Consider the following 14,691-nt stretch of genomic DNA (forward strand, 5'->3'; position numbering starts at 1 on the left):
ATGGATATTGGAACTATTCTTTGTCTTTAAGGATTGCCTATTGTCTATTGAAGGTTAAATTGTTCAAATACGACACCCGTCTTGTCTAATAACTTCCGAGCAGGTCTATACGGTTTACACTGTGTATTCAGGTATTTTATATTAGGCATTTAATGGTATATATGCATACATATATCAACCTATGTATATACATTTTGTAATGAAATAGATTTTGTAAATAGAAAGAGTGAAGCCGTCCTCCAGGGTTTTTTATTTTATTTTTATCATATTTGCCCATGGCAATGAGGTGCATAATTTGTTTAATGAAGAACTCCGTGACATTTCGTTTTTATTAAATGTAATATTGTATACATAGGTGTCAAGTACAAATATTAACAATTAAACAGGAAATGTTGTATTGCGCCGGGAGAGGAGCGCGTTCGTTCCTTGCTCTCCCCTTGAGTGCCGAATGGGGGTGGAGAGTCAGGAATCGTGACGTAGGGTGCCGGCTGTTTAACAGGAAAGAGTGGAGGAGTGTGAAAGGGGAAAATGACCGACAGTGACCTCAATCAAGAGCTTTAGCAATTCTCTATTCACATTTTTTTTAATGAAGCTACGACTAAGTGCGTGTTCCAGTTAGGGTGGATATACGTGTTTTGCAAGCAGCTTCCGTAGCACAGCTCGGGGGAGTTTGCGGATCATCGACAGGCAAAATCGGCTCTCCCCCTTTTTTTCTTACTGAAATAGCTCGCCTCGCTTAGACTGCCAGATATGGATCAAGGCAAGTCAGTTGCGGATCAGAAAAGCGCCGGTTTCTGTTTTACCAACGGGCTACAAAATGGGTTTTGCGCACCGCAACTAAGTAATGGGAGCGTCGGCGGTCATGGATCAAGCGGCGGCGGCGGCACCAGCGGCAACCATAGTGGCATTGAAAATTTCCACCATCTTCACCAGGATCCGCAGAATAATGGGTCCCCTGCTAAAAGGTGCAGGCTGCGAAGGAGAATGGACTCGGGGAAGAAGAACAGACCGCGTAAGTATTTCCTCCAGCTTTTATTTCCCCAAGGAAAGCGATTAAAGGCGATAACTTGCCGGGGACGGACAGGCCGTCCTTTTCAGCGGCGCACAGCTGGTCTATAATAAGATGTCCCGTCTCTTGCTCTTTGGAAGATACGCGCTGTATGTACGAAACGTGTGTTATGTTATGTTGCTGCTATTTCAACATCTTGCATGGAAATTTAAAAAGCGTCACTTGGTTTTCGTTTTGTCTAAGTGTACCACTGGTGGATCTGTCTATAAATGACTAATTCGGGCACCTCCAATCCATCCAAGTATGAACGGACGCGTAAATGCCGGCACTTTCACCAACGTGCTTTTTAAATCGCAGTGGGTGCAAATCGATGCGATCATCAAGGCGCTGGTTATTTCACTGAGTTAGATCGCACGACATTATAGCCGCTTATAAGCTGGTCGCTTTAACTGTAAGGAAAGGCACCTCCTCCTCTTGTGTTGTGATGAAATGCTGGAGGTAATTCGCAGTCCCGTTTCATTGGGCGCCTCCCAGTCAGGAGGTTGTGCCGAGAGCGCTGCTGATACGAAGGCCGGGCCTCCTCAGCCAACGACGGGCCGGCATTTGCGGGCAGGGCCGGCACATAAAACTGCGGGGAATGCGCTCCCCCCCTCGCCCCCCATGCTAAGAAGCAGAAAGTTTTCTTACACCGGCAATACAGGGAAGCTAGCATCGAGCTCCAGTAACTTCACAGCACATATAAATTTAAGGAATAAATAGTGCGTTGAATTGGCTTGAATTGAATTAATTCCAAAGACAAGTCTCGTGTCAATTTTGCATACACCTGAACATCACTATGAAGCTTAAGGGTATTAAGAAGCCAGGTAAGGGTCTTTCAGTTAAGTGTGAGCGTCTTTCTACACGTCTGTCTTTCAGGCAAAATCTGACTGTCGTATTTATTTGAGATCTTTCAGCTGTATTGTGTTTCAGACTCACAATTTTTTCTTTTATTTGTCCTTTGCCTTAGTCTACGAAATGAGTTTTCTCTGAGAAGCATGCAAGGTTTGCAGTTCACTGTTCACAGGGGTGCTCTAAATTTTTATTTTTTATTTTTTGCGTCCAGCTGTAGTCCTTCAGTCACAGTTCACGTTAAACGCTTATCAGTGTCAAAGTGCCAAAGCCCAGGGGGAGGAGTTCAGGATGTTAATCTGTATTGCTTTATTGGTTAGCTACCAGGACAAGGAAGGGCATTTCTGTTTATCGTTTTATGAATCTGCCATCCCATTTTGCGACTGTTTATAATGCAAAATATAATGTAGCAACATTGGGTGTAGTCCATTGGGGAGATTGTTCACAGCATCTATCATGGATTTCCCTTGAGTGCGTTTTGGGGGAACGATTTACCTGAGAAATGTCCAGTGGGTGCTTGGACCATAATGTTGTTGTGATACGTTAAGTACCTGTCCACATTCAGCTGAGCAAATTTGTTTAGTTTGCAAGACCATCTCTGTTAATTATTGACATTGGCTGCAAAAAGTGTTGTAAATTTCCCTATCGTATCAGTGTAGGGTATATTTTAAGTTAGAGGATATTGATCAGATTGCTCTAAGTTATACAGCTCTTTCTCCTAATCAGCTGGCTGTCCATCACAGATAAATCACGACAGCAGTAACGAAATGAACTTAATAGTGACTGAAATCTCCTCTTCAATAGGTACACAAATAATTCCCCTATAATCAAATTAGGCTCAAGTGGCATGTTAAGTGTTAAATGTCCTTCGGCCTGCAGTATCATAAAATATGGCTTTGACCTCCATAAATAATTACGTGTACAGCTACAGTGCAGACCACATTAATACAAAGATAATTATTATTAAACATTTTTGTTGTATGTCTGATAGGGTCATCGTTTATTGATATTCATCTCAAACCACAATTTAGTGTTTGTGGGTTTTAATAGCCTTATTGAATTTGGACATCAATTTCTCTTTCTATATGCCAGTATTTCCCTGCATACCCCCCTCGGTTAGTGTTTGCTTTTACATCCAATAATGGGTTAGTTTTCGAGGTAGTAGGTGTGTGTGCTCTTTCCGTGACTTACGCACTGCTCACTTGCTCCCCCTGTGGCCGCTGCGCACTTTGCGCGATGAGCCTCGTGGAAGGAAAGTAAACACACCTTTCACCTACATGAGCTGCTTGTCATGGTGTCCTTAAGGGGCATCGCAGGGTCCAGGGCAGTCAGACGGTCACATGAGGAAGCCATGTAATCTTGCTAGTGGTCCGTTGACAGGAGGTGTGCGATTCTCTCATCTCTGCTTGTTTGTCTGATATTTTTGATCTGCCAGTGTATTTGAATTCATCATGTGTCCCCACAAATATTTTGGGCTTGTAATACCCAGAGGTGGATAATGCAGGTCCAGAAAGTACAAGTCCAGACCAAAATTTTGTTTCAATCCATCAGTTGAGTATCTCTGACTGTGACTCTCTACACTGAACTGGTTGGTTGAAACAAAATTTTGGTCTGGATCTTTACTCTCAACCTCTCTTGATACCCGTGCTACTAGATATTTGGTAAATTTATTCAATATTGACTGCCTATGCTTTTCTCTTATGCCACCTGTGGAAAAAAAATCATGATTGGTTTCATTGCAACAGCTGATGTTTTAAATATTAGTTATGTAAGATTTTATGAACATGGTGTCAGTTAATGTTTAATTTCTTATGGTATGAGGCACGAAGTGTCAAATGTCACAACAAAGGACAGACAAAGATGAATGTGAGGTTCAAAGGTCAGGGGTGTCGCTTCTTACGGCAATATTCATCACGGACTGCAGATATCGCTGGCACTGCAATTTGAGGTTAGCCAAGGCTGAAGTAATAATTGAGTAAGCATACAGTTTTACATGTCTGTGTTATCCGATACCTTCACAGGTCTGCTTTGTGAGGTAGTATTTTCCTATGTTTATTTACATTTATAATTTATTTTTATTTAGCAGATGCTTCTGTCCAAAGGAATGTACCTGTGAGGCATATAGTACGTTACACACACATGGGCTGTCAAGGAAGTAATTGGGCATAAGTGCGGCTAGGCTGAGCTTCCAATGAAGCTGTTATCAGTGACTGAGATTGAATTTTGCTTCCTCTCTGCCCCCTGGACACGCCCATCCCAATTCTCGACTCCGCCCACGCTGTGGTCCTACTGTTACACTTTAAAAAAAATTTTTTTTTACACATCTGCTCTCTCCCGGACGCCACAATGCCTGCATTTTGTCTTTGTTCCTCCGACTCCTTTTGTTAACCCTGTCTCCACTGTCATCGCCCAAATTAAGTCCTTGTTCCTTCCTCCATCACCGTGTGACGTGGCTGCATTTATTGTGCAATCCAAGCGTCATGCCCACCTTCCGATAAATGACAAGACGAGGCGGTAATAGACTGCAACACTACGGGAATGCTTTAATTGTGTATAAATGGTTGTGGGAAAAAAAACATGGGGCAGGGCCCATGGACAGAGCCATGAGGTACAGAAAAATGGTGGAGACTTAGGACTCGCTGGTCTGAAATACTGCAAACAGAGCCGGAGAACGGGAGACAGGTGGAAAATATGAGCACTGATAATTCTTGTAACCCGACTCCATCCCAAGCTAGGCGATTGGCTCTAAACCTTTCTGCTGGTGGCTGTGGTTTTCTGCTTTTACATGGATGTTACGGATCAATACATGGTCTTAGGTGCTAATGATGATGAAATTTGGAATTGACACAGATGCGGTGAAAATCAGAATGCAGAGAATTAGTTTCCTCAGCATGCGGCACTGGTGTGCTGGGACTATCCTTAACCGAGGAGCTGGTTCGTAACCAAATTTAACAGTTTTATCTTGGATGTGACCAGTTTTAGTTGCTGTGTGTATAAATATATCCCGTGCAAATGCTAGGTGGTTTACGCCAATGAAGTCTGCCCTGTTCCCTGTGACGAGCTTTCTGTAATTCCTCTGTCAGGTTGGCCCTTATTCACTATGGTCCTCATTTAGGATTTTAGATATGCTGTTTTTTTTCCACTTCAGAAAAATCAAAGTAGCTTTTTTTCTGCTCTGGTGTTCTGGCTGGTTCTCCACTCGGTGTTCAGTGTGGGCTGGGCGTTCTTTATAAGGCCAATGGTGTTTGTTACACATCGCAAATAGCCACATTCCATCTAAGTGCAGCTAGACAGTTTGTGAATCTTCTGGTTTGATGGCCGACTGCCTTCATAACTATTTTTTTTATGACATGCCCCAGTTGCAGAGAACCTGCCTTTATAACAGGCGACATATCTAAAATATCACTTGGCCTGCTATACAGTAATTTGATTTTTTTTTTTCAGTCCGCATCTTTTTGTTTCATCATCTATATATCCAAATTTGTGTTACTATGTGCCGTTTGTTTATTGTCACTGTGTGAGAATTTATCAGTACATGTAGTAAGGTTTAGTTTTTTTTTTTTATTAAATTTGACTTTCTATGCAGACATTTTGCTTTACCATCGTTTCCATGACAACCACAGCCCCCAGGTGCAGAGCCGGTTCCGGCAAACGCGAGCTGATTCCTCATCATGCTCTGCTCGTCCGCTCGGTCTGCAGAACCACTGGACGTTCACTAAACCCGCCTCGTATTTAGACGTTTCTGTACGGGCAAGATGAGGACCATCGAGTGGCTTCTCCTGGCATGTTCGACGAGCGATGGGCTCCTTTTGTGGCCATCTTAATCGGGGTTCATGGATGAATGCGTGCTGATATCGCGCAGAAAATTAAATGCAGCATTATGATATTGCGAGGCGTCGTCTGGTCGGATTTTGAAAAATCAGTGGAGGGGAACGAAATAGGATTCTGCAGCATAGATTGAATTCTTCATTCGTTTGAGTGGTTAAATTGACTCTACGCTGCAGCCTTTCCATGGTTTGGGATGGACATCGGTGGGACCCTGGTCAAGCTGGTGTACTTCGAGCCCAAGGACATCACGGCGGAGGAGGAGAAGGAGGAGGTGGAGAACTTGAAGAGCATCCGGAAGTACCTGACGTACAACACAGCCTACGGCAACACGGGCATCCGCGACGTCCACCTGGAGCTGAAAGACCTGGCCATGTGTGGCCGGAAGGGCAACTTGCACTTCATCCGCTTCCCTACGCAGGCCATGCACCGCTTCATCCAGATGGGCCGGGACAAGAACTTCTCCAGCCTGCACACCACGCTGTGTGCTACCGGCGGCGGGGCCTACAAGTTCGAGGAGGACTTCAGAATGGTGCGTGCAGACGGTGGTTCTTCTGGGTGGTGCGGGTGGGAGGAAGATGGCGATTTTCTTCTGCCTACATTGTTGGGTTGGTGGTGAAGGGGCCGAGGGTTGGGTTACATGTTCCACTGGATGACTGTTGGTGTACCCCATCTCCTTGTATCACTTTAAATGTTTTAAATGAGGCAGAGTAAAGGGCAGCCCTTTGCTGAAGAGGACCCCCTTGCCTGTGTTAATATTTTTTCCCCTTTTCCCTCCTTTGTGCCTTTGCAGATGGCTGACCTGCAGCTCCTGAAACTGGATGAGCTCGACTGCCTCATCCAGGGCCTCTTGTATGTTGACTCGGTCGGGTTCAACGGCCATCCGGAGTGTTACTTCTTTGAAAACCCGTCAGACCCGGAGAACTGCGTCAAGAGGCCATGCAGCCTGGACAACCCCTTCCCTATGCTGCTGGTGAACATTGGATCTGGGGTCAGCATACTGGCGGTCTATTCCAAGGACGACTACAAACGGGTCACTGGGACCAGGCAGGTGCATCGTCCTTATTGCTCGAGTCACACGTGTTTACGCGAATTGCGTGTCACAGAAGTCTTTTAACTGAGAAAATATGATGATCCCCCTTTCATTGATAATGACTAATGGCGATATGACTGTTCCTAGGATAAAAAAAATAATAAATAGAAATACGTTTGTACAGATTGTTCGGTTGTTCAGTGCAGTTCTCAATCCTGTCTGAATCACTTGTTCTAGGGCTTTTCAAGTGGCTTAGCCAAATCTCAGCTCTAATCAGAGCTCTGTCATTTGCCAGCTGTGTTCATGAACCCCCTGGTGGCAAAACATTGGAAGTGCAAATTGCTTGGGTTGTTTTCACGGTCTGCTACAATATGGCTTAACTGACCTATCAGATGCCTGCGAGTTGGTGGTTGCCAGAGTAGAATCGCTGTGTTCCGCCAATCAGATATTAACTATTCCTCATAATGACTGGTGATTCGCTATACAGTTAAAAAATAAAACAGCAGTTACAGAGCTGTGGATTGAAGGAAAAAAATTTGTTGAAAGCACATGGGATTATGGTGCAAGAAGTGATATTTTTTAACAATTAAATCTTCACATATGTCAAACATTTGACGCATACAGTTAATTTGTATTATAATTGCTCCAGCGTTAATTGAAACCTTACTAATCAAATATAATCAATTGTAAAAAATGTAATTTCTACTATTGATTGTTCTCAATATAATTAAGCATACGTAACCCACATGGTATAATACTCTTACATAATATGATAGTCTGGTAAGGAATAGTCCATATTGCTGACTTGTTATAGCCTAGTTCTCTTCCAATCTTACTCTCACTATGTTATTTCAAGTTTGTCTAAGGTAATCACTTTCCTTTTTTCATTCACCATTGTGGCATCACTCTTCCTAGACATAGTTAAGTGGGCAAATATTTTTTATATAAAAAAATGTTTTATTTGAACTAGACTTAATAAACACACGTGCTTTCAACGCACTGACTGTGCGTGTTAACCAAGGAGGTTTGTGTAAGTTCCGCCTCCTGTTACGCAGTTAAATATATCGATCGGGAGTTTTTGGGATTGTTTGAATTTGAACTTGAATTTTTTTTACCGCATACATATAAGGATCGTCGTAATTTATTTAACTGTGTTAAACAAAACTGTGTTAAGGGACACTTGTGATAATGCAGCGTTGGTGGGAAAGCGCACAGACGTATGATAACAGTAAAGTTTAACAAATTTTTTATATATATATATATATATATATATATATTTTTTTTAGTGTGATGTCTGACCAGTTGATCTAGTCTTGAATAATAGATAATGTTTTTAATGGCAGCCAATGCTTGAGGTGGATGATGTCATTTGAGTTGAGCTTCTACCTGCAGGTCTGAACACGAACCGATATAAACGCCAAGTTAGCGGATCTCTATGGTCTGATTTTTTCCCCTCCTGCTCCGCCAGCCTGGGGGGTGGGACGTTCCTCGGCCTGTGCTGCTTGCTGACTGGCTGCGAGACGTTCGAGGAAGCCCTGGAGATGGCGGCCAAGGGGGACAGCACTAATGTGGACAAGCTGGTGAAAGACATCTACGGAGGAGACTATGAGCGCTTCGGGTTGCAAGGGTCAGCGGTGGCATCCAGGTGAGGGCCGTTCAGCCTGTTCCCCATTTCATCTCTGGTCAGCGGCTCGCATATAACTAGCCACGTAATACTCAGCATTTCTCAATCATCTTCCTGCTTTTTTTTCTTCTTCTACAGCTTTGGCCACATGATGAGCAAAGAGAAAAGAGACACCATCAGTAAAGAAGACCTTGCCAGAGCCACCCTGGTCACCATCACCAACAACATTGGCTCCATCGCTCGCATGTGTGCTGTGAATGAGGTAATGAAATGCCTTTATATGTGTGGTGAAAATCCTGCAGATGTTCTTAGAACGTCTGTGAGCTTCGACTTGTGAGAGATGGGTGATGGGCATTTTGGCTGGAGTTGGAGATATTCATTAAAAAAAAAAATAGGAAGCATATTTTGCATTTGTTTAAATGTGAGAACTGATCAATTCTGGTCAAATATCGATTTACGCAGCATCTTTGCATGCTTAAAGAATATTTTTTTTCACTTGGAAATGAAGTATTATGAACCAAAATGAATGTACATGAAGCCGACCATACCTGTCTGGAGTTCTTATAGGCTCCACTGCCGGATAGTCGATAATTTCCTGATACTTGAATGTTTGTCTTGGAAAAAATACTGAATAACAATTTCTTTCACTTATTTTAATCCTTTTATACACGCAAACTATTGTACTGCTATTTTAACATGATGCAATATTGGATATTCAATATAACACGAGAAATTGCGAGATAAACAGTAGTGGAAGATATGGAAGGACTTCTGACGCGCTGCTCCGTATTTTAGAATTCCGCTTATTACTCGAATGTCACATATGAGAGCTTATACTGTACTTTGGGTGGGGAGACGCAAGCAGCTCTGTGGTTCATCCAAATTCTGTGTGCTTTGAGCTTCTTTACAGTGTTGCCTTGTGGCATGGTGATCAAGCAGCATTGTACAGGGCTACCAGAGCGCTCAGGACGACACTTGTAAACACTTGGAAGCCGTGTTCACGTGACATTTGAGGAGGCTGCAAATGATGGCCTTGGATAAATGTTCAATGTCCGTGAATATCTTTAAAAAATTACCCTTGAAAGTGGCAACCGCTAACATCAGAACCTTTGTTCCTTGCATCGTGGTCCAGGAATTGCTTTACATTTAACAACTTAGTTTTTCCTTGGGCGAATATCATCAACTTGATGTTGGGCTGTTAGATAAACCACTTGTATAAGGCCTTAGAGCTTTTTTCCTTTCTGCTTGAAGTCTCTGTACTATTTTAGAATTAAAATTTAGATTTTGAACTGAGGAATGATTTCTTTATGACGTGAACTACCCACGTGCGTAACGCTAATCACCGATTGTGTCTCAGTTATAGATCTTTAACTTTTGATGTGTGGTCAACCAGTGCAGTTAAACACTCCACAGTTAGGTGGCAGCAGAACAGTTCTTGGCACTGAAGTGACCTGAAGGCATTCTCTGAAGGTATTCTCCGGTCACATTTTCTCCATCCCTTCTAGAAAATTGACAGGATCGTTTTCGTTGGGAACTTCCTCCGGATAAATATGGTGTCGACAAAGCTGCTGGCCTACGCCATGGACTTTTGGTCAAAAGGACAACTCAAAGCCCTGTTTTTGGAACACGAGGTAAAGATAGGGCTATATGAGTCTGTTTTTATGCATATGCTTACTGGGGTTGGACAAAATAACAGAAACACACTGTAAAAAGGCACTTTAACCTTGTAGTTGCCTTTGTAATTGTGATTGTTACTTCAAAGTGCATTATATTAGTTTGAATATCAATAAGCAGTATGTCAGTTATGAAATGCACAATAATCGGCTTCAAAGCAGAATGATACCTCCAGGCCCTGACATGGATGGATGATGCAGCTGATAACATTCCAAGAATTCCAAATAGTTACGCCAGAATTATGAAATGCATCAAGGCGAATAGTCACAAAAATGACGACATTTCATGTCAGGTGCGGAGAAACCGCATCACCGAAGGGGAGCAAGGTAGTTGCTAAGCATCATAGAAAAAATTTGGCACAACTGACTCCGGATCTCCGTGACCCAGTCTCAATAACAGTATGTTGTGAACTTCAAAACGGATGGCAGAACTTCCTTTTGGGAGCCCCATCTACCCAAAGCCAGTGTATACAGATGCGTACCCCAATGTAACGAGCGCAAAACCAGTGTTAGCCGATAAAGGACGGCCATCTCACGATAGTCATGCCAGCGATGGAATAAGGAGGCCATTTTATAGAACCAGGTGCTCCTTGTGTTGCAAACACTATTCTCTCGTGATGGTCCCATATTCCAAGAAAATAATGCCCCCATACATTCTGCTAAACACATTGTGGTTTCATGAACAAGCATGAAGTCAGACTTCCCTGTCCTCCCCATTAACCAGACCTAAACATCATTGAACCCTCGTGGAATTTATAGACACAAAGTAGATCTCCTCTAATTTCATCTCTGAAAGAACCAAAGACTTTTCTTCTCGAATATTGCCCCAACATTTCATCACATGCAGGTCAGGACATGTATGACAGCATTCCAAGAAGGACTGTGTCTTTTCTGTAGGCCGAAAGTGCCCCCGCTCACATTCTTCTTATTCTTCCTTGATATTACCATTTTTAAGGTGTTTCTGTTATTACTATCCAACCCCTATATATATATATATATATATATATATATATATATATATATATATATATATATATATAAGATGGTTCTCATACTGAGATATAACTAAAGGGCCTGATTATCTGTGTCAGGTGGTAGCTCCCCAGGAGCAGAATTGGGCAGCCCTGGTCTAGGTTAATGTTTCGGGTTAAGTGTACAATTGTTCATATAAATCACAGGTCTCAAACTGCAGTCCTGGAGGGCCGGAGTCCTGCGTAGCTTAGCTCTTTCCCTGTTCCACCACAAATGATTCAGCTGAAGAGCTGTCTAGTAATTGGCACTAGGAGTTGCAAGGAGTTGAATCAGGTGTGTTAAATGAGGGGAAACCCAAAAATGTGCAGGGCTCCGGCCCCCCAGGACTGGAGTTTGAGACTCCTGATATAAATGCATGCATATGTCATGTGAAGATGGTTATTCACCAAGACCATCACGTCTTTACATGGGTGTATGTGAGATAGTGATGTGGAACCAGTGTTTTGTGCTCTTCGTTGTCCGTAGGGGTACTTTGGGGCTGTTGGTGCCTTCCTGGAACTGCTGAAGCTGACTGATGATTTGTGAGGGAAAACGAGGAACCTGCCTCATCCGAGAAGCTGCTGCACGGCTTTGAAGAAAAGCCAGCATATGAAATTTCAAAAAGCCATTTTAATAATTTAACGAGTGTAAATAGTTTCGATTTATTTTTTTTTCCTCTCTCCTCTTGTTTCCTTGCTCCCTTAAGATTTTTATAAACTAATTTAAAAACACCGATGCAGTCAGGAGACGAGTTGGATCTCGGACATCACACTTTCCTGGTACTGTGTGTAAATATGTATTTTTAGAATGTGTGCCAAAGCCGAACTCTGACCTTCTGTTTGTTTATATTTTGGTTATATTTGATTGTGGTAGATTTAAAAACTGTGAGGACCTATATCAAGAAAATGGACCTATAGTTCCCTAGCTCTGTGACACTATTCTCCTTGCTTTTACTCTGTCCCTCAAGAGGTGTGATGAGATTAATTGATCTCCTGTTAGAGAAATGCCTCAAAAGTAGCTGTGACGAAAAGCAATAATTTAATTTCCTGTAATTTGCTCGAACGTAGTCCACATTAGTCCTTTAGTGTCTGTGCATTGTCCCCCCCCCCCAAACACCCAAGGAAGAATGTCCTGGTCATATGGAAGGTGGAACTAAACTAGACGCTTAATGTTCAGTTTTTGTTCCCTCTCAAAGTTCAGATAGTTCAGTCTCATCCCACATGCCCAGTGAGAGTAAGGTGCAGATCTTCTACCAGGGGTGTCCACATAGCGTATCACTAACTTTGCCAAAAAGGGGTCCGTTTTCTTCTTTCTTCTGAGGTGTACTTTTTAATCAAAGTGTGAATCTTTTTTTTTTTTCCCCCTTTATGATGTTGTTTTTTTTTTCCTTTGTGACAAGTACCCCCCAGGAGATTTTATTCAGACCTTTTTGGTTGATTTTCATGACATTTCATGATAGTATCTCGGTTTCAAGTGAAACTAAAAAGTTGGCTTGTGAACTACGCTCACCTGCCTTGTTCTTGTGACCTTTCCTCATCACCTGAACTAGTGAGTCCGACTGACATCCTTCACGTTACTGTACAGAGCATTTTGTTCTTTGCATAGCTGGTGGTTTCCAGCTGTAACCAAGAGGGGAAGGTCGATCGCTCGCAAATCGGCACCTTTGCCATTTTAGATGCGCCGTTGGACATTAGCCACGGGAAGGTTGTCATTTCGAGAAGAAAAACATTGACTGTATGGAGCTCGAAAGTAGGATTTGAGCAAGTGTGTTGATTAGGGGTCGGGAAGGTTTTAATGCACTGGAACTGGAGGATTCTGGTAAGGTGTTGGAAATACATGTAGTATGGAAATCGCCTGAATTAGATTGCTGGGTTTAATGTACGTTGACTTTTTTCATTAATTTCTCTTAGCGTTTATGTACACCACGGTTCAGCTGCCTTTTTTGATTCTTGGAATCCGCAACGATATATATTATTTCACACAAAAACCTCAGAATGCTGCCGATTGCCTTGATTAACAAAAAAGATGTTGCATTTTCTTCCTGACTTTAGGAATGGATGCATTAGTAATTTCACTGTCAACTGCGTTATACTTTGTGTGGCTTTACGACTTGAGTTGAATTTGTCGGTGTGTCCTCGCATAGGCACAGCGTACTTGGCCATCTGTAATACCAAACCGAGATTACGGTGAATTACAGTTTTGGTCGTGTCTGTGTAGGTGAACTGCTGTCGTCTAGCCTGACTGTAGTTCCGATACCCTCGTTTAAAGCAGTGAGTCTAAAAGGTCTGCTGCCTACACTCACTGCATTGTAAAAATATTTTGCACATAACACTAACGTCAGTGTTTTTCCAATTAAACTCTCACAAATTGCAGCTTTTAAAAGTCATCTTTTTAAAGAAGAGAGATTAGGCAAGTTTATGCAGAAAATAAAAGTATTATACTGATTGAATGGAAATTTGATCCCCCCCCCCAAGAACTATACATGGATTTGTGTTTGTAGTTTGTCGTTATATCTGTTTGCCTTGACTGCTTACAGCTTTGATGTGTGTGTTTTTGGCCTTACTCTAAGGTAAACAAAACACCTCTGGGAAGTTCAAAGAACAGTAATAAGCAGAGCTAACTGCATTATGCTTTATTTATTTTTTATTTTATATACAGCCCAGCCTTCTCTTGAGTTTTTAAACCAACGAGCAGCTACTCAGCCAGATATCTTGAAGACTTTGTATGTTACTGTCAGTGTGGCATAGACTTTTAACCCTAGTGTTCAAGCAGCCCTGGGACTAATGCATTCTATACATTTTGCAATGCGTTGGAACCTCCGCAGTGATGCTGGGGGCCCGTCCTGAGGTGGTTCATGGAAGAAACATCCAAACTGCAAGCCCATGACTTATCAATAAAACAAACTTGGGTTTGTTTAATCGTCAGAGGATAAAACACAGCATGAACTTTTTATTATTTTTTTTTTTTGTAAAGGCCGACAGCCTTGCCTGTATGCCGAGTGCCAGTACAGAGAAATTAAAAACCGCCATTCCGGAGTAGGTTTAAGCTGATTTTCCATTTTACGCAGTTGTCTTTGTCCTTATCGTTTTGAATCCCTGCACTTAGTGACGATGTCACTGTGAGCAGATGCGACCGGCATCCTCTGCATTTCTGTCTTCAAGCAGTAATCTTGCCTAGGTTACCTAAGCTATTAAGTTCTTTAGTCACGTTGTACTTCACAACACAATTGCTAATGCTCCTGGCTCACCTATTTCAAGATGCGTGGAAAATAACATGGAATACGAAGCAAAATGGCACACAACGGTCAAAGGACCAGATTAAACAAAGACCTTAAATTAAACATCATTTCCCCACTAAACCTTAACGACGTGTTTTGGGTGTGAACCGAATGGCTCTCACTTTATTTCTGTGTGAGTAGTTTTTTTTTTTTTTTATTATTATTATTATTATTATTATTCAGGTCTTTTTTTTTTGGGGGGGGGGGGGGGGGGGGGGGGGGGGGGTTGGTTTGTTGTGGTGGTGTTTTCATTCCTCGCCCTTTTGCATTTTTTAATTTAACATCTGGATGCCACCAAAAGAACGGCTAAGAAAAGTAGAGATGGAAAGAAGTAAACAGCTGATGCTGAAA

The 14,691-nt window shown here is 42.4% G+C and overlaps 1 protein-coding gene across 2 annotated transcripts; it reads left to right on the plus strand.

Moving 5' to 3' along the window:
• The first annotated feature begins 489 nt into the window (after nucleotides 1-489).
• Nucleotides 490-14,517, plus strand: LOC125728398 (pantothenate kinase 1). Of its 2 annotated transcripts, none has more exons than XM_049005402.1 (7): nucleotides 490-1,012; nucleotides 5,902-6,254; nucleotides 6,516-6,769; nucleotides 8,224-8,400; nucleotides 8,518-8,641; nucleotides 9,885-10,010; nucleotides 11,550-14,517. In XM_049005402.1, the coding sequence occupies exons 1-7, from the start codon at nucleotides 751-753 to the stop codon at nucleotides 11,607-11,609; spliced, it is 1,356 nt and encodes a 451-aa protein (XP_048861359.1). In that variant the 5' UTR covers nucleotides 490-750; the 3' UTR covers nucleotides 11,610-14,517. The 2 variants fall into 2 exon arrangements, with proteins under 2 accessions (XP_048861359.1, XP_048861360.1); XM_049005403.1 differs by lacking the exon at nucleotides 490-1,012 and adding an exon at nucleotides 1,328-1,872.
• Nucleotides 14,518-14,691: the final 174 nt, after the last annotated feature.

The sequence above is a fragment of the Brienomyrus brachyistius genome, unplaced genomic scaffold (genome assembly GCF_023856365.1).
Source record: "Brienomyrus brachyistius isolate T26 unplaced genomic scaffold, BBRACH_0.4 scaffold277, whole genome shotgun sequence".
Classification (NCBI taxonomy): Eukaryota; Metazoa; Chordata; class Actinopteri; order Osteoglossiformes; family Mormyridae; genus Brienomyrus; species Brienomyrus brachyistius.

Coding starts and splice junctions, on each gene's coding strand:
- LOC125728398 (XM_049005402.1), top strand. CDS start 751: ATGGATCAAGGCAAGTCAGTTGCGGATCAGAAAAGCGCCGGTTTCTGT. Junction 1,013..5,901: donor GGGGAAGAAGAACAGACCGC/GTAAGTATTTCC, acceptor TCTACGCTGCAG/CCTTTCCATGGTTTGGGATG. Junction 6,770..8,223: donor AAACGGGTCACTGGGACCAG/GCAGGTGCATCG, acceptor CTGCTCCGCCAG/CCTGGGGGGTGGGACGTTCC.